This window comes from Gallus gallus, chromosome 19 (genome assembly GCF_016699485.2).
Source record: "Gallus gallus isolate bGalGal1 chromosome 19, bGalGal1.mat.broiler.GRCg7b, whole genome shotgun sequence".
Classification (NCBI taxonomy): domain Eukaryota; kingdom Metazoa; phylum Chordata; class Aves; order Galliformes; family Phasianidae; genus Gallus; species Gallus gallus.
The window spans coordinates 9,837,901-9,856,984 of record NC_052550.1 but is presented as its reverse complement, the minus strand read 5'-3'; the positions used below and the strand labels follow the sequence as shown (position 1 = coordinate 9,856,984).

The window sequence follows — 19,084 nt, the reverse complement described above, 5'->3', positions numbered from 1 at the left end:
CCCCCCCCCGCGCTCCCGGAGCCGCGCCGGGCCGCCCCGTGCGTGCAGCTGCGCTCAGCGCGGCCGTGGCAGCCGCAGGTGCTGTCGCGTCTGCGTTCGGCGCTGCGGGAGGGGCCGCCCTGCGGTGGGAGCTCCCGCGGAGCCCCGGGCGGGGAGCAGCCGGCGGTGTCTGCGCGCTGTGAGGCGAACGGCAGCGCAGCTCGGCGCCGCCGCGAGCCGTGCGAGGAGCCGCGCGCTATTCCAACAGAGCCGCGCGTGCCGTGCGAACTGCAGAGCGAAGACGGGCCGTTCTCACGGGGCGCTGCAGCGGAGCGCCGCCGCCGAGAGCCGAGCAGACGGGGCCGCTCCGCCGCCAAGCGCCGTGCCGGGGGCGGAGGCGGCTGTCGCGCGCTCTGCTGCGCTAGGAAGCGAGGCGGCCGCTTGGCCGAACGCAGCCGCTCCGGTAACGGCGGCCGGCGGCCCCCGGGAGCTCCGCCCGCTGCCGTGTGGGCTCGCGCCGTTCCGCGCTGCGTCCGAAAAAGAGCGGGAAAAGCGGAACCCGCGGCGCCTTCCCGCCCTGCTGTGGAGCCGGGACTGCCGCCCTCGGATCGCGTTGAACTGAAGGCGGCCCTGCGGACAAAGGAGCGCGAGAACGGAAAGGTAACGTGAGACGCGGGCGGGGCGGGCGCCGCGGCGGCTTTTGCCGTGTCCGCTCGGGCCGATGTGCGCCGTGAGCGAAAACGTCTGCATTAAGAAGCGTGAAGCGGTTCCCGGTTGCGGGCGGCGTCGGAAGGTCTCGGCGGTGCGCGCGGGGAGGGGCGGAGCGCGGCGGTGTGAGGGCGGCGTGGCGCTGCGCGGGTCCGACCCGCAGCACAGCGCTGAGCGCGGCCCGCAGCGCCGCCCGGCCGGCCGCGTCCGCTCGGGGCGGATCGGCGCTCACGAGGCCGGGCCGGAGGGAATGCAGCCGCGCACTGCGGCCGGGCGGTGCGCGCGGTGGGGTCGCGCTGTGCCTCCGCTGCGTTTCCCTGCCGTGAGGGCGGAGCGGTTTGTGCTGAGCCGTCAGATGGCGTGAGGAAAACGAGCCGCGTCCCCCGCCGTGCTGGCGTTTGGGAATCGGTGACAGGGCTCTTTTTTCTCTCTCTTTCCATCAAACACCGCGGTTAGGAGCGGGCGTTCAGCGTTAAGGGAAACTCGTGGTGCGGTCGGCCGTGGCACCTTCCGCCCCGACACGCGGAGCTGCGCGGCAGTGGTGCCGCACTTCAGTGCCCGCGGCTCTGCACGGCGCTGCAGGACGGGCGGTTTGAGGCCTTTCGCTGCGCGCCGTTTGCAGGAGGCGTTCAGGACCCGTTCCGTTCGGCTGAGCTGCACGGGGCGCCGCGTGCTGTCCGTGCCGGGCTGTAGTGGAGGTTGCCGGCCGCGCCCCCCATACGGCGCCGTTTCGCTCCCTGCGGGTACCGCGTGGTTCTGCTGCGATACAGAACCAGCCCGTCGGTTTGACGCCTTCCTCGATGCTGAGCGCACAGATGGGTCCTGCGGGGGCAGAGCGCTGCCGGCCGTGCTCTGTTGGCTCTGCGGCGCCCGCCGCTCCCCCGCAGGGCCGTTCCCCGCACACCGCGGGCTCCGCTCCCTGCATGCCGCGTTTCCCGCCCTGCGGGCTCCGTCTGTGCCGCTGAGCGCTCAGAGCCCCGTGCCCGCTGCCATCCGCCGGGCAGCTCCCTGTGCTTCGGTGGGGAACGCTGAACCAAGGCGACAGACCCGCGTCGAGTCTGATCCAATGAGGAGTTCCTCCATGCAGTAAGGGCGGTCTTAATGGAACGCACCGACATGCCTTTGCTTCAAGCTGCGGCCTCGGCGTTCTGCCAGGTGAGGGCTGCAGCAAAGCACGGAGCCCTGCCGGCCTCACTGCCAGCACTCGGTGCGGAAGGAATCCCCGCTCCGTCCTGGCACATCCTCAGCCTTTGTTTGCCTCCAGTCCCGCCGAGCTCTCTGCCTTACGGGTGTTGCAGTGGCCGTACCGGCTGTGGGTGCAGAATCGCACCCAGCGCTTCTCCTTCAGAGCCCCGGGAACCTCTTTGCCCCTCGCTGCACCTCACAGGAAAGCCAGAAAAGGGTCAGCAGCCACAGCGGGCAGATGTGTGCTTATGGTGAGGGCTTCTCACTGTGCCGTCAGTTCAGTGAGACAGGAGACGCTGAAAAGCTGTAAGGATTTTTGTGTGTTTGGATGCATCTGCTATGTGAAAAAACTAATTTTGTACATATTGTGTTTTTACTGTTCAGCCGTATTATATTAATAATGCTCTAGAATTTGGGTATCCAACATGAATAGTATCCATGCAATAAGCACTTGCCTGAGATAAACAGAAGCTGAAGTAAACGTGGGCTGAAATCTGAACCAGGATTCTGCATCTCATCCTCGCGCTTTGCATGCAGACATTTCACTTCCTTTGTCTCTTTCCACTCATACAGACAGTGTTTGCTCTCTGAGCTTTCTCCAAACGTGTGCTGTTGGCCATCAGCTCCAGAGCCGCCCCAGGCTGAGCCCAGCGCTGCTCCCGGCTCGGCTGTGCTGTGCTTGGCGGGGAGCGGCGGCTCCTTTCCAGCCCCAGAATGCATCAAAACTTGGAAAATCAAAATTACATGAAGGTTTACCAGCAAAGTAGCTTTAATTTATTGGCATCCTTTAGAGAAGATTGAAATGTAATGCCTGTTGAATGGGGAAGGTTGGCCAACGATGCCTTCGGCGCTGTGACCGCGTGTGCCAGGTGAGGCTTTGGCGGCTGGGGACGGTGCCATACAGCATTGGTGTGGGGGCCAGGGGTGCTCCTGGGTGTGCTCTGGGAGGGGGGATCTGCAGCATCCATGCCTGTGAGATGAGGAACTGGAAATGGAGCTTGGCTAAACGTGCTTCACCTAACTCAGATCTGAATGGTCTCTCCTGCAGGTCGCAAAGTTGGATGTCTCAGGTTTTGAGAAAAGCCTCCTGGGTCCTTTTCCTCTGGAACACAGACTGAGAGCCAGGTAAGCCGGCTCACACCGCACTGCTCTGATTGCTCGACCCCTTGTGTGCTTATGTATCCTCAGGCTCCGGCTCCTTGTGCTCTGTGTCTGTCCTTTTACTTCTGGGTGCATCCAGGTGGCAGTGGGGCACAGCAGTGACTGCAGGGACCTGTGCCGCCCCAGCTGCTTGGCACTGCCTCAGACAACGGGTGTGCTTTCCTTTCACACACATCTGCTGCTGAGCGCTGCCAGGGGCCTGTGGTCTTTCTGCAGGAGCATTTGTGTGATGCTGCTGTAGTGTGCTGGCAAAGCCACGAGTGGGCAAATGAAGCCCAGATCTGAGTAGCTCTGGTGGCACCACAGGGCTGTGTCAGCACCCCATCTCCTGCCACTACATCCTGCTGAAGTCTTGGAGGAAGTTTCACAGCCCCCTTCCTGCAGGAGTTCATAGGAAGAGCAGGGGCAGAGCATGGCCTGGCACCCCTACCAGTGGTCACAGCCCCTCCAAGCACAACCACACTGCTTGAGAAGCAGCTCTGTCCACTTACATCTGTGGCACAGTCTGGACCTTTTCAGTGTTTGTGGGGGAGAGGTGTGGTTGGTCCCCAGCTGGGCCTGGGCTGCTAAAACAAACTCAGTTGTGTAATTGCTGCAGCTGTGCCTTTAGCTCTCTCTGGGCTTTTAGGAGTCACTGGTGAGAAGTCCCTGGTTCTACAAATCAGGGTGGGGCTAAAGCAGAGAGGACTACAGGGGCACATCAGAATGGGTGCTTTTTCCCTTTCCTTTTCATGCAGCCCAGCAGGTTGCTGTGCTGTGGCCGTGCCCACGGCTCAGCCCTGACCAGCTGGAGAGTGCTGGAGCCAACATCAGGCCTCGGTACACAGCTGCCAGCGTGGTGAGCACATCCAGCCTCCATGTTTGTATCTGGGAAGGCATTCAGAGGCGCCTTGCTCTTTGTGTGTCTGGGTTAACACTGAGGCTCAGCCTCATTCCCTGCAGAGCTGCCCCTTGTGTTTTTAGCAGACTATAAGGAATCTGCAGCCCTGCTTGTCTGCCTCTGAAGTGCTCTTAATTAAACCCAAATTGATTTCTGAACTGCTCATAACGGCCTTTTGCTCAAACATTGTGGTGCTGTTTTTCAGCCTGCCTGCTAACCCCAGGAGGAGCCAACACTGAGTTTGGTTAATTAGGTGCTATTAGATAGTCAGAGTATCCCAGTAATTCGTTCTTACAGGCATGGAAATGAGCTGTCCCCTCTCTTGTCTGCACACTTTATGTGCAGGATACCATTCATCTCACTGCTTAGAATTGGTTCTCTGGTCAGACCTTGCAGTAGACCCAACTAAAACATTCTGGAAAGGGAAACAATGGCTTCTTGGGCTGAAAAATCAAATGCAGTGGGATTCACAGTCGTGCTGGTGATTGTTCAGCTGTGCTACCTGATGCTGCCTCAGCTGCACCTGTGTGGACAGCAGGCTTGGCCAGGCTTGCAGAAGCCAGCAGCTGCAATTGCTGTGACACTTAATTAGCAGCACCTTATAAGGAGATCTTATGCTACCTGTGTTCCCCAAGAACTATTTCGGCTTCTTCATGTCCACCCCCTCCCCACCTTTGGAGGCTGCCAGGAATACCACATAATTCTCAGTAAGTTTAACAAGCTTGGATGGATGAATGGAAGGCAGGAGGGGAGCATGGGGGGAAGGGCTTCAGGGTATGATGCAGTAAGAATGTTTCAGTGTGGCTGTTGTGTGGGGGCCTGAAGCAGTGATGGAGCACCTGGTGGGAAGGCAGGGCCAGCCCAGGGGAGCTCAGCTGCATGCAGTGTACCTGAGTGACCAGGAGGGCTGGAGCCAGGATCCCTCCCTTAAGGGTTGGCAGTGGAGGTGAGGGCATCGCACTGGAGATCCCTGCCTACCTGGGGTCTTCCAAAGGTATGCAGTTCTTTTCCTTTGTTCCTGTGCCCACAGCTGCTGCATTTGGGATGGTCCTCATTTGCTGCAGCCAAAGACTTTGCCACCCCCCTATTATTGCTGTGCTTTCCATCACATTATGATGCTATGGGGGGAAAGCTGCAGGCAGGTGGGAGCTGTGTCTGATGGGGCAAGAAGAACAAAGAAAGGCACAGTGCAGGGCTTATAAGTTTATTAAAACTCACGGAGAGGTGGGGAGTGTTGTTTTTGATGTATGCTTGGACATAACAAACAGAAAATGTGTGGCTTAAAAATAAAGTAAAACTCCATTATATTAAAAGTGGTATCGCTAAGGTGTGCTGGGAGCTGCCTGGGCTTGCTTTCTCCCCCGTCATAGTGCCACGGTTGCACTGCTGTGATGCACACCTGGCGTGCCAGGTGAGGCAGAGCTCTTCCACTGTTATTGCTTGCTTTCTCCCTCCTGGGAATTCTTAAGAGATGTGGAGGTGTTAATGGTAGCAGTGCTTGGCTGTGACCTGAGGCTCAGAGCGTTATCTTTTGTTTGCTCATTTCCTGTGAATTGCCTGGGTGAATGTGTGCTGGGTGCTGCTCCGAGCAGTGCCAGCACTGTGCCTGGGCACTGAGGGGGGGTGGTGCTGGGGGGGTTTGTGGAGCAGGAATAGACACAAAGCCTTTTAACACCACCAGTGTCAGCCTCCTCAGAGGCATCTTTTGGAGCTGTCTGGGAAGGGCAGGGAGATCTGCCCAGAGCCCGTGGGAAGGAAGTGAAGCTGAGGGGGCCCGGCTGTGCCAGGCAGCTCATCCAAGGGTGGCTGTGGTGCTGCTGGGCCGGTGCTGGGGAGGGGTTCCTGCTGAAGGCAGTGGTGTCAGAGGGCCTTCGGGAGCTGAAAGAAGTTCTGTCGTTTTATTGCTTTGGGTTCTTTGCTTGTTTCTTAATTTTGCTTGTGAAACTGTATAGCATTTCTGGATGGGGTAGAGCTTCTGAAGGCAGAAGGCAGACCTGGGGCTGACTTAATAGGCTGCTGTGAGATGTGGCAGTGAACTGTAAGGGCCCAGGTTGCTGTGTTTGGCAAAACGAGTGGTAGACTGGAAGCAGCACGTGAAACATAACCAAGCAGGCTGCTTGGGCTGAGTGTGGGTTACAGAGGAGCAGGAAGCAGGGCAGATTTGTTGGCTTTTTTTGCTGCTGGCAGTGGGTAGCAGTGAGAATTTCAATGTGATAAGCTTACTGGGATGCTGCGTTTTGCTGAAATGAATCCCTGTTGCTGCAGCGGCTCCACAGCTCTGGGGGGCAGCTGAGTCAGAACACCCAGCTCAAAAGCTCCCGAGAGCTTGCAGGAAAGAAGAGTGCTTGGGCTGCGTGAGGGGATGTTGGTCCTAAGAAGGCCTTGGAGAAAAGAAAGCAAAGTAACAAGATGAAGGCAAAGGACACAAGCATTGGAAGATCGTTTAAGCCAACGTGTCCCCAGGTACATTTCATACAGGGCTTATGCTCTTGTGTAAGGATAAACGCACAATTAGCAGCTCTAACAGCCGCGAGCAATGGCTGAGGGGCTGCAGGGCGGCGTTGGTACTTCAGGCTTCTGACAGTCCGTGGGTCGGGAAAACTTCGCTTTGCTCCTCCCGAACCTCCTCTGGGCGGAGCTCCCAGCAGAAATACAAACGAGGGTTGCCTGAAGGAGGACGTGGAGGAGCGATCTGCAAAACCTGAGGGCGGCAGAGGAGCAGCGAGGCAGCAAGGTGGGGGAGAGGGAGAGTCACTGCTCCAGGGGAGGAGTCTTAGGGGGACTTGGGGGACAAACAGGGAGTGATGGAGGAGGATCCATCCTGGAAGCCCAGCCGTGCTGTTGGATTTTTTAACGTTAGCTGTAGCACGATCAGGCCTGAGAGTGTAGGCTGGGACTTTCACTTTTTAGCACTTGTCACAGGCCTGCTTCTGTTCACACTCCTCCGCGCTGCGCTGGCAGCAGGCTCAGTGTGTGCTGGAGGTGCTGGGCTCTGTAAGTAACTTCCATCAGTGCTGGAAGCCATCTGAGGGCCGTGAGCAGTCTGCTTGGCAGCGACCGACCTACTTCAGAAACACTGCTTGGTGCAAAGCCTTCGTATGCTCTGATGGAGATGTTAATTATGCATCCCCTCTCTTTGCAGATGGTTTGCTCCTCGGGGCTCCCTCTGAGAAATTGTTTCCAACGACCTCCACAGAATGCCTCGACAGTAAGTATTTATTTATATGTTACATTTAAACGTAGTTGAGCAATAAAGAGAATAATCTGCTCTTGACAAAAATAAGTTAATACACAATATTCATAAAATACAATTAGACAGAACATTATAACAAATACAACAAATTCTGCAGAGTATTTTTTAAATAGATTTGTACATTCCCAACAAAGAAAAATAGTGCAGTTTTATTTCTTACATCACTTCTTCAGGCTCTGTATACTGGAGAGCTTTTTTTAATGCTTTGCTCTTCAGACAACAGGCAGACACAAACTGAAGCGCTTTCAGACCTCTCAGCAGCCATGCTCTGCCCCGTGAGAAGCGTGGTGTGCAGCTGTAAGTAATGGTGAGGTCAGACTGTCAGCATGCCTGCAGCACAGCTTCTTGGCTTCCCATCCTGGGCGCACCCTAACTGTTGGACACGTGGCTGAGGAGTACAGCTTATCAGTCACAGCCTTCCTCCTCCTGTCATTCCCACTGGTACTATTTTAGCACTGTTAGCACAGAGAGGGGGTTTCCTTCTAACCCTCCTCCTCCACTGCACCTTTTTTCAGACTTCTGTAGGCTCATCTGTTCTCACTCCTGCGTTGTGACCGTGGCGCTACTGAGCGTGCAGTGCTGCAAGTTTGTTCTGCAGTGAGGGGGTACCCATACAGCACTGCCTGCACTGCTGGTGTCACCGTCTGGCTGTGAGTGACACCTGTGAGTGTGAAAATGAGGGCAGGGACAGATTGGTGTCTTTACTTTACCCTCCCATCAAATGTTCAGAGACCACTTTAAGGGCTTCGATTATTGAGTAAAAAAGCATGCTGCCTCCTTTTTTTTTTTATATATATATATATACCTCCTTTTGGAACACTATTTGTTAGTTTTAGTTTACTTCAATCATAAAAAGAGAACTAAGCACAGATGACACTTGTAGAATCAAATCTTCCTCTTGCTTGTGCAAGTACTGCTCAGCTCATTAGGACCTAAAGGCATTATGCATCTATTGCAAAAGCAAGAGAAACTGCTCACTGCTTGTATGGTAAGAGGAGGGGAGGTACCAGCCAGGACTGAAGTCTTTGGACAGAGTAATTTGATTCCCTGTGCCTGTTTTGCTAAAATCTGATTGTAGAATCTCATCTGAGTTGACAGCTGCTTTTGTTGACAACCTTGGAGGCTCAATGAAAACAAAGCTGTGTAACCCAGCCTGCTCTCAATGATGTTTTAAAAAGAAAAGAAACCTCAAACTTTATCAGTGAGGTTCAGTAGCAAAGGGAGGAATACTTAAAATGCAGTCACTGAGTTTTCTGGGAGCGCAGGTCACACCAATCCATGAAATCTACAGTTAATCCCATGAGTAAAAAGCTGCTCCCTTCCTCTCTCTGGCTGACACAAGAGATACACTTAAAAACAACACATGCTGGGAAAGCAGTAGGAGTACAGGTGATAAATTTTATATAGTGTGATGAAGTGCTAGGATAGGAACAGACAGCTCCATGGCTGAGCCCCAGCTAACCGTGGGTCACTTTTGCTCTCTATAGAATATGGGTTAAAATATATGCTGCTACCGAAGGCATGCAGCCAAGCACAAAAAGAAGAGGCACAGAACTGCCATGGTGTGTGCAAGGACAGCTCTACAAACCAGCACAGAAAAATGGATCCTGTGCAACAATTTAAACCGCTTAATCTGGCAAGTACCAAGACTTGCTTGAGTTAACAAATGTCTGGTTTGTGTTTGCAGGATCCTGAGGGAAGTCCCCCCAGAAGGCTGTGCAGAGCAGGGAAGAGGAGGTTAGCAGTCTGCAGTAAATGAACTGGAGGAGGCGAGGCTGTGCAGTGTCTGCTCTGTAAGTAGGATCTGAACTTCATGGGACTCTGCACAGATGCAAAGAGCGTAGGGTTTGGTAACATAAGCAAGGAAACTCTTTCTGTGTGCTTAAACTGTGTTAACCTGAACTATATTTGGCAGATTTGTCATCTGGGAATACTTGCCAACTAAGTTTGCAAAGTAAAACAAGGGCAAGTTTGTAGCATACGTAGGCTCTGAACACTCAACAGCATGAGCTAGGCAGCAAAGGCTAACCAATGTTTCTGGCCAGCATTGCCAGATCTTCACTGCTCATCTTAACCATGTTACTTACTGTAAGGCTATGCTCCAGTTGTTAATCTTATTTTACTTGCTAAATATTCTGAATGTAAGTATGAATGTTTTAGCAACAGGATCTACATATGCGTTTCTCTTCCATGTTCAGGATACAGTCTGTGAAGTGAGCCCACAAATGTGCTCTTCCACGGACCCAGATCAGTGCTTGCCCCACTTCAGTATCAGATCAGGCCTTACCTCCTCAAAAAATTCTGGCAGAGCACAACATGTGCCAGTAAAGGTGCATTAAGTCAAAATATAAATGCTCTAATATGTCAAATACCCCCTTTTTAATATCTCAGTTATGTAAGCAGACAGTCTGAGAGAGAAATAAGAGAATGCAAAAGGATTCCGTCCTGAAATACAAAGTTGAGTGTAACAAGGACTATCAAACACAAACCCTACCTGGTGAAGGAAAAGTTCATCTTTAAAAGTATTACAAATCTGGTTATTTATTACATTACATGGAAGATGCAATTAAAACACCGTTTTGAAGTTACAGTGCAAGAAATGCTCCATCCAGTAGCTCACAGCAGGGCCCATGATGGTCTGCTCGTTATCACTTATTTTCAATCAGTGTCTGTACTTTGTAGACAAGGTCTCTTGCTATCCTCAGTATTTCCTGGGCATTGTGATGTTCTGCCATTTCTAAAAGAAACAGACAAGCATTTTTAACTGTCCACAGCAGGAACATTTCTTCTCTAGCATTGATACTGTTGTCGTGTTAGCATTGATTAATTAGTGTAACATGAGTACCAAAACAAAAGTATTGGCAGTGGTTTAGGTTTTTAGAATTAAAGATGAGTAAGTGAATTAATCCCTTAGTGCCATAGGTCCTGGCAGCAAGAACTAATCCTTCAGGTGTCAGTTCTCTTGCTGCAAAAAAAATCACAGTCTCTTATGACCACAGAACAGCAATGGGAAGTCAGTACCCATCCTTGACTGGGAACAGCCCTCCTGGATTCTAAAAAACATAAAGCTGAAGAACCAGAACCCAACTTCATCAAAAGATGTCTCTCCAGGAAAGGACTTCTGCTGGACCCTCTACAAGTGATAATACATTTAAGAATGGCTTCTTTTACCTGCAGCAATGTGGCTAAGTAGTTCCCCGTACAGAGGGCCCTACTAAAAGTAAGATCAGAAAGTGGAAAGTATCTCCTGACAGACCACAATACATGTTCTTTTTGTTGCTCAGTTTGTTTTTAGGAAAACTGAGGCACTGCTGTTTGTGGGGCAGGTCAGATCTTCAGCAAGTAGATGAAAATCTGAGCATTCCTTTGTGCACATGGAAAGCAATGTAACTGAAGAGGTAAGAGATTCTCAGCTTAAAAGTAACAGGGGCTCTCAAGACAGCAAGGACACTGAACAACTGCAGGTGGTTTGTCAGAGTAAGGGAGAAGCAGCAGACTGTGGATAGTTGCTGTTTATTGCAATGTCTTTCTTAAAATATGTCTTACCGTTAAAAAACTTGATGATATCAGTGAAGTCCATGTTGTTATCACGGATAATCTCTCGGTAAACTTCCACAAGTGCTAAGGCAATGAAAAGGACAAAATGTTCTGAAGAGATGTGCTTTGCTGCCCAAATTACTTCCCACACTGTAAATACATCCTCGTACAACAATTCTGAATGGGAATAAACATTACAAGAGCATCTGATTATTCAAATTGACCATTTCTCCCCCACCCCCCACTATGATGTCTTTCAGTCCTGATGTAGAAAATAATTGTGTGATGACTTCTTTTCCCTCTCCCTTTCTCCTCCAGCCAACTCCTGTCATTTATTAGTGCAAGTATGGCAACTGAAAATTAAAAAAGAGCATAGGTGGAGTAGTGCAACTTAACCCCAAAAAGATGCCCAAACTGCAGTACCCATGTGATAGCACAGGTGGGCCCATTTGTTGTAGTAAGGGGCTATATGACAGGCTGTGAATCTAAATGCATAGCAGAGGTCCTTCTAATATATAAAGCACATCACTCAGCAGAGTCCAACAGCTACTGAGCTGTCCCTCATAAACACATTTTGCTACAGCCAGACACAGGTCTGTTCAGTTTTGCATAACTCCATAGGCATAAAACATTATTACCTCTTTTAAAGTCAAGCAGGAACCAGCGATAGCAGAAGTAAAAGTGAGTGTAATCCCCATTCTGATGCATCAGTTCAAAAAGCTCTGAGTCTAGAATCTAAAATGTAAAACATCAGATGTTGGTATCTTGTCTGAAAGTAGCCAAGATCAGAGGTGTTAGAGGCTGGTGAATTCTTGAGCTGCTCTTTATCACCTGATCCTGTAGTTATTCTGAGCAGCTGCCTTGCACAAATCTGCCTTTCATTATGCATTTGTAAAATGCCAGTGGTGTAGCTGCCCCAAACTTGCTAAATGTCTGATAGATGTCTTAAATGAGTAGTACATCTGTAGTCATTTCTCACAGATGCTATCCTAAAGGTTGCTGGATAATGAGGGTGGCATCCTCTTGCTTGTCTTGCTTTTGCTGCTCAAGAGAAATGCTGCAGCTGTGTTTGTTTGCTGCTTGTTTTTTCCATCCTGACTCTCTTTTTTTATTAACTGGATCTCTGCTTTCACTATATATATGTACATCTATCTATCTATCTATATGTACATCTATATGTATTATATAATACAATAATATAATACGATAATATAATACAATATATATTATATATTATATGTATATGTGTATATATATGTACATACATAGATGTGTATATGTATATACATATGTACATCTATATATACACATATATATCTATCTATATGTATATGAATTGTTATTTAAATTACCACCTATGAAACCAAATAATGGCTTACCTCCAGATAATTCTTGCAACCAAAAAACGTTCAGTAAGCATACTGTGTAAACACAAATAAAGCTATAGTCTATAAGTCTGTAATAAAGGTCTTGTTTCCACAAATAGTAGTGTTTTCTCTTCCAAAAGCAATGTAGGGATGGATATTAATGTGACTTTCTGACTTCAGTTGGAGCTGGACTGAACCACAAAGGTGAGTCATTCTGTGGTGTAGCTGGTATGATGGAGGCAGAAGTTTGAGGAGTTTGTTCTGTCAAGTTAGCCTTAACTGACCTGCTGTAATACATACTCTTTGTTGTGACAGCAACTGCTGCCCCCTAAGAAGCAGGAAATCAGTCTGGGAGTGCATAAGTATCTTTGCCAGCTCTGAAGTACCAGATGGCTAAAAGCCCATCAGTGGAGGTCCTGCCCTTTACTATGGCATCATGGCAGCTCTCAGCCTCTGAAACAATCTCAGCTTCATTTAAATAGGATTCAGAAAGACTCACTTGGATTAGAGACCGCATGTTGGCAAAGTGTGTGTCCATAGCACCTCCGTTGGGGAAGTTTTGGCTCATCCTCTTCATCAGGTGGCTGAAGCAGCTGTAAGCCAGTTGATCTGCAGATACAATGCATATAATGCAGAACACTTAATTCTTGCAAGTCTTCTGACTTCTTTGATTCCTTGATAATGTACAGCAGGGCAAAAGAAAAAAAAAATGGTTTTCCCCTTGCTGTTCCCTAGCCCCATCATCAGTACTTAGACGAAATGGAAGACAGTTGAATCTGGACCACTTTTCTTAGTTATGCTTCAAAACAACACAGCTTGAGGTTAAGTTTCCATCTTCAGCAGCTGCAGAAACAGCTGCTTTGAAAATGTAATAAAATTTAATCTGGAAGTTGGTCATTAAGCAGGGAATCCCTGATATACTCATGATTGTCATTTCAGCAACAACCTCACCTAGAGAAAATGCAGGTAAGAGCTCTGGGTGTGTTCTTCCTAATAATGAGCTAGCCTTAATTAAAACATACCACCTCTAAAATAGCTATTATAACAAGGTCTCTCAAAAGATACCAATATGTTCCAAAAGAAAACCCTTCTTACCATTGTCAAGTATAACCATCAAAGGAGCCAGGAGGTCACACATGCCTTGGACATAACCAACTTCTAGGTGCTCCCAAACATAACTGTAGAAAGAAGAAAGCACAAGAGATAATAGGATTAAAAAAATCCCTTTGCTGTGCCTTCATCTCAAGGCTCTGTCTTGCATGGAAGATCCAACTCCTTTTGGAAGTGTGATGTCAGAAAATCTCTAAATCTTATTTTTATGGAACAATTCAGTTTTTCCAACTCATTAGGCGAAAATGGCAGTACTTCTGTCTCTTGTAACATGGACTCTTGCAGTAGGCTCTTTGTTTGCTATGAAAAGCTGAAAGAATCTCATCAGTTTTCTACTTACAGGATGAATTAAGTAACAGCAAACTTCTATCTTCCTGTTCCTCAAAACCTAAATATAGTATTGAAGTCCAATTTGATTATGCAAGGTCAAACCATAAGCAGCTACTGAATGCCTCTGAACTTTCTGTTGCTTCACAGTCCTGAGCATTTCACAGCCCTGTGTTACTTTCTGCTTGGCTGCAGAACAGACCTTACATACATGGCTTGTATATCACTGTTTGTGGGGGGGAAAAGCTCACAGAAGCATTATCTTTGGAAAAAAAGGGTCAAAAAGTTAAGTATTGTCAGTGGCTTACGGGCTGGTTCAGCCTGGCTCTATGAGTAGCAGGGTGGGGGGGACCCACAGACCCACACCCTGGGAAAAGGGAGAAAGGGAAGAAGGGTAGAGAGATGGGCCTAAAAACAAAGCAGCAGCAATGATCTGAGGCAAAACAAACTAATTTACTGACTAAGATATCGGAATGCAAGATAGCACAATATAATGTAATTGGAATTGAAGCTAATAAATAAAATGAGAGAGCGCGTCCAAAAGCTGAAGGCCTTATTCTAATGCTGAGGTGAGACAATCTGGGGAGCTCACACACTGCAGAGATCAAAAAGGGAAGGGAAAGTGTTTTGTGGATAGTATTTATCTTTCCCCCGAGTGGAAAACAGAGACACAAATAGCGTAAAGTCCTCTGGGGTGTGTACTATGTGCTTGTTCTTCTCAGATCCAGGTACCTGGAACTGGGGCACTACCTCTTTAACTCCCAGTGCACTGCATGATGTTATGATGTGGAATACTGACAACCAAAAATCATAAAACAGCGACACCTATTTTTGTGTTGCTTTTTGTATTCTAAGTGGATTCTGTGATAAGTGGAATCTATATTTTCCAGGAGATGAAGTCTAAGACACGTTCTGCTTTAGGCATGTTCAGCTGAACAGCCTTCATGGTAATTTGCATTCCTATTAGTGAAACTAGTTTTCTATTGATTCCGGCTGACCTTAGTGGTCAAATACTTTGATACAGTTTGATCTGAAGATCTCCTTCCTGTCTACTCCAGTAGATATCCGTCAACACTGCATCTGTTCATCTTCATATAACCCCATTACAGCATGGGTATATTATCTGCATGAGTAGGAAACCAAAGCTAGGTACAAACAAGATTTCTCAAGTCTGCATTCCCAACTTGAGCCATCTGTCATACCTATACTTTCTAACTTATCATTCCTTCTTCTTTCAAGTTCTTTTAAATTAATAAGTAAGATTTTTTACACATTATTATATTTTATGGCTTATGACAGACATGTGAAAAGTAATTCAGTTTACAAGCTGTCCTACCTGCACATAACATTGCGGAGTTTTTCCAGATTGTCAGCAGTAAAATACCAGTAATTCCGGTCACATCTCTGGACATCTTTATCAATTCTGTGCAAATTTAAGGCAACAGTGTCCAGTAATTCTATCTATAAGAGAAAAGTTTAAGTTAGATCTGCTGTTCAGTCAGATGCAGGCTATTATATCACTTTTAGACAGATTTAATTTAGATAGCGATGATAAGCAGCATGGAGCTGTAGCAGAATTCATGTCTTTTCTCCTCTCCACAACTCAGGGTTGACTCCAACTGATGTCTGCCTTAGTGGCACTAAGGAGGAGAATATCCATCAGCAGTGGCTATAGACTGAGCTTAGAACAGTCCCATGTACAGATTCACTCTAAGAATCAACAAACCACTGATAAGTGGCCCAAGCCTGTGCTCTTTACAAAGGGTGATGTCTAGTTCAACAGCTCCAAGAACAAAACAAACAAAACCTCAACTACTAATCTGTCGACAGTGACGCCAATAGAGATGATGGAGTCTTTAGTTGTAGGTTGTTTAGTTGATTAAATGGGGATTTCCCTTTGAGGTCAATGACAGGTGACACTGAAATCTTATAATTGGTGTCCTATCCTCTGTCAAAAATTTTAGCTACTAGATCTGTACCACATTCTTTCCTTCCTATTCCACTCAAAGACAAGTTTTTTTTAACTGTCTTGCGATTTATCTCAAAATCTAGATGAAAATATCAGGATGTAAAGATCCTCAGTTATCCTCCCACCACCTGCAGTTCTAGTTTGAGACTGTCACTATTAAATCCCATCTGAAATCCAGTGTAAGTGCTTGCCATAAAAAGAGAGGTGACGGTAGGTAAGTTGTGACTTACTGTGTAAGACGCAGCACAGACAGAAGCAACATCCATTAAATAATCCACCTGGGAACATAGCTGCTCTTCTGCTACTGAGTCCTGAGGCTGCGGTACAGCTGACTTGGCTTTCTGCATAGGTGTTGTGTCTGGATCAGTCCTTTCCATGTCACCGCTGGTCTCTTCTTCAGCCCCTTCTTCAAAGGAGACGCTCTGCCCGTCATCAATACTGGACAGGATGCCTGAGGCCACAGAGTAGTTCCGTGAGGATGGCAACCCAGAGTCAGGGGAGTCGAACTCTACAGACTGCTGCTCTACAGCAGCTGCTGCTGCTGGTGTGTCAGCAGATACCACAGTGAAAGTAGGGTCATCTTGACATTTTGAGTCTTGTTCTGCTGAATCTGTTTCATCTACAGATATAAAGACCTTAAGGTGGATGAGGAAAGGGGGGGAAAAAAAGATTCAGGTAAAGCAGAGAAGAGAGAAGCAATAAATATTAATGTAGCAAACGAATCTCCAACCACAAGGGTGAAATAACTCCATTACTCTAGTGAGCAAGATCAAAAATTAATAGAGCTTCCATGCATGCAGAAGTTCAGACCTCTTCAGTCTTGATACTGAAACCATAAATCTAAAAATAGTACCAATTTATGATCTCGTGTCTGTCTCCTGCAATTATGTCTCCCCTTTCACAATCTTCAATTAGAAAAACCTCGTAAAGCAGTAAAGCTTCACTACTTACAACACCAACTCTAAAAGCTTGTGGCCATCCTAAGTTATCTTTGAAAGGGACCAACATACCTCAGGCCTCAGTTCAGTTTACCTACTGTTGAAGTCAAGATTGGCCTTCAAATTACTTTAACAATGCAAATGATTTACCTCACAGCCTATTCTCTCTTGCCTTAGTGAAATCAGTTAACTATCAGGTTACTATTTCAATATATAAGTATCAGGTAACTATTTAAAGTCTATGTAATGTTAGCTCCCACCACACACACACACACACACACACACACACACACACACACACACACACACACACACACACACAACCTGCATTATACAAGTTCTGGAAAGGAATGCTTACATCATTGCTGATGGTGGAGTCCCTGTGAATCAGCCGCTGGACGTGGCTGTCAATGCTGCTGCCTGAAGAAAACTTGGCCAGTGTGGCAGAATGTGATTCCTTCTCTCGCTGCTTTACGATGACCTCGCAGGCCTTCCACTCAGCCATAACCTTCTGATATCGGAGAGCAATCTCTTCATCCACCTGTGGACAGACAGACTGATAGATACTGAAATGCTGGCCCTCCTGGAAGGATGGCATTAAAAACAAACGAAAGCCAGAAGGGGAGAACTAAAGCAAATGTAGTATCTCAAACAGCCTAAAGGGTCCTGAAGCCCTCTTGCTAGAGTACAAATCACTTGAAAATGCAATGACAGGGACAGTAAGTTGTTGCAAAGGAAAGACAGTTGGATATTTAATGCAGGGAATAAACTACCACTGAATATGCCAGAAAAGATTAATATAAGTACCTGTATCTGCTATCAACAGCACTTCAGTATTCAGGGACGAGCTAAAGATGTCACTGACTTCCATGTGAAACCTCACACACAAGTCAGATGCAATCTGATGGAGCAATAGCTGGCTTTAGTTGGATTATTCCTAACATCTTTGTTTCCCTTTTTACTTTTTTTTTTTTCCTCCTCTATTCCATCTCTAACACAGCTCTTGCAACAAATTCCAGGTTACAGGTTTGTTGACATCAGCTTGTACAGAATTATATGCTGGAACAGAGTCCTGAATAGTAGAGATCCCTGCTCACTAAACATAGTACACTGTACATAGGCAGACCCAACCACTCTGGTTCCTGTAGTAATAAAACTGTTTTTTGCCAGTGCTGGCTTCTGCTGAAAAACAAAGGCAGAACCCCCCTTGAGCTATTAAGGGACACGTCATAATTTCACTATTCTGTCACTTGTCAAGAGCTGGAGAAACCACTGTTGTTAGTTGGCTCCAGGCTCTGCTGGTTGGAGTGGCTACCAGAGCATTCATGCCAAGAGCTGCAGGCTTCTTGTCACCTGAGGTAGCTGCAGAGTCATACACCACAAAATACAACTGTTAGTGGAAGGCTGGAAGACAGCCATGCTTTGGAGTCCCACGGATGCTGATGGACTGCAAAAATACCATCAGAAGGCAAAGGTGATAAATCACCCATGATGACTTCAGTTAAGGATGTGAAAAGATTCCTAAATGTGCTGATGTTATGACTGTTCCCTTCTTTTTCATTTAATAGACTCTTAGATTCAATTGTAAGATTTATTTAGCGTCCAGTAGTACACTTTGAGGAGTCAGTTATTGCTATTACTTATTACTGGTGTTGAGTAGCTCACAGGAATTCCAGATAAGGTTTGAAGCGCCCCTGTACTAGTATGGAACAAATTCAGGGAAAATAACTGCCTTAAAGGAGCCTGTATTCTGCAGTTCAATTATTTACACATTGCAACGTGTCTTTTTAAATTTACCGTAATTCCTTTTTTACAAACTGACTCAGGTATTCAGCTCTTCTTGTCAAATCTCTCATGTTCTAGCTGTATAAATGCATGTGCTCTACGAAGCTGGGGCTAGAATCCATGAGTTGTGGTTTGATTCCCATCTGGGCTAGTCAGACAGCTCTAACTGAAGTCCACACAAACAGACACAGTATCATGCAGATAGAGCAGTTATTCCAAATAAACCTGTCACTTGTGTTTTCAGTAGCATTCTGCCTTCAGAATATTAAAGAGTAATAAAAGCTAACACTTTAGGTATTTAGAAAACAAAAGTTGTTATGCAAGTATAATTCTTATCCCCAGAAATTTGTACTTACCTGGTCCATTTCTTTTTTGGCCATGCCAAATTTATAGTGACCTAACAAGAATGGCCATACTTCCTTGCGAATCTCGTGCTGTACTCCACCATAATAAACTTTTCTTAGCAGTTCCAGCTCCTTGTAATTCTGCAGCAGTTAGGAGAAAAAGAATACATCTTTATTTTCCTCAGGCATGCTCATATATGGTCAATTCCAACTACAGAGACAGTGAAACACAGCCATGTCTAATAAATCCGGTCTAATAACGTTGTTGTGTCTCTTATGAAAATTATCTAATTTTAATAGATTGGAGTCATCATGAGATCAACTGCTTTAGATTTCATTGATATCTTTGCCATCATCAGAGAAGCAAAAGATAGAAGAGTGTAAAATCGACTGCCTTTCATGAGAAGTCATCCTGGGAAGACCAGAAAGCACCTTTAATACTTCCTGCAAACAATTCTAAGGGATACCATGCTCACCATGCTCACCACATCAGCACACTGGAGCTACAGTTTAATCACCATAAAGGTATTTTGTGACTTAC

The 19,084-nt window shown here is 47.2% G+C and overlaps 1 protein-coding gene and 2 non-coding genes across 22 annotated transcripts in view; 2 read left to right on the top strand and 1 right to left on the bottom strand.

The window, feature by feature from the left end:
* Positions 1 to 542: 542 nt before the first annotated feature.
* LOC107054766 lies at positions 543 to 19,083 on the top strand. 2 transcript variants are annotated; one of them, XR_006931853.1, is made up of 7 exons: positions 543 to 1,842; positions 2,446 to 2,741; positions 2,921 to 2,997; positions 7,056 to 7,121; positions 8,854 to 8,959; positions 10,451 to 12,274; positions 18,844 to 19,083. It is a non-coding gene; the product is annotated as a translation initiation factor IF-2-like (transcript). The 2 variants fall into 2 exon arrangements; XR_006931852.1 differs by having other exon boundaries at positions 543 to 2,741.
* MIR1592 (microRNA 1592) lies at positions 3,163 to 3,229 on the top strand. Its single transcript, NR_035078.1, has one exon. It is a non-coding gene; the product is annotated as a microRNA 1592 (primary transcript).
* SGSM2 (small G protein signaling modulator 2) overlaps positions 7,112 to 19,084 on the bottom strand; it is a 46,783-nt gene continuing 34,810 nt past the window's right edge. For 8 of the 19 annotated variants that reach the window (XM_004946793.5, XM_046902712.1, XM_040650556.2 and 5 more), the window contains 9 exons: positions 18,556 to 18,684; positions 16,773 to 16,970; positions 15,707 to 16,111; positions 14,844 to 14,968; positions 13,166 to 13,248; positions 12,570 to 12,679; positions 11,342 to 11,438; positions 10,713 to 10,880; positions 7,112 to 9,903 (listed from right to left, as the gene is read on the bottom strand). In XM_004946793.5, the coding sequence (XP_004946850.1) occupies positions 9,815 to 9,903; positions 10,713 to 10,880; positions 11,342 to 11,438; positions 12,570 to 12,679; positions 13,166 to 13,248; positions 14,844 to 14,968; positions 15,707 to 16,111; positions 16,773 to 16,970; positions 18,556 to 18,684 (1,404 nt within the window). In that variant the 3' untranslated portion in view covers positions 7,112 to 9,814. The remainder of the gene's footprint in view (positions 9,904 to 10,712; positions 10,881 to 11,341; positions 11,439 to 12,569; positions 12,680 to 13,165; positions 13,249 to 14,843; positions 14,969 to 15,706; positions 16,112 to 16,772; positions 16,971 to 18,555; positions 18,685 to 19,084) is intronic. The other 11 variants (XM_046902708.1, XM_046902713.1, XM_040650565.2 and 8 more) reach the window with 3 other exon arrangements.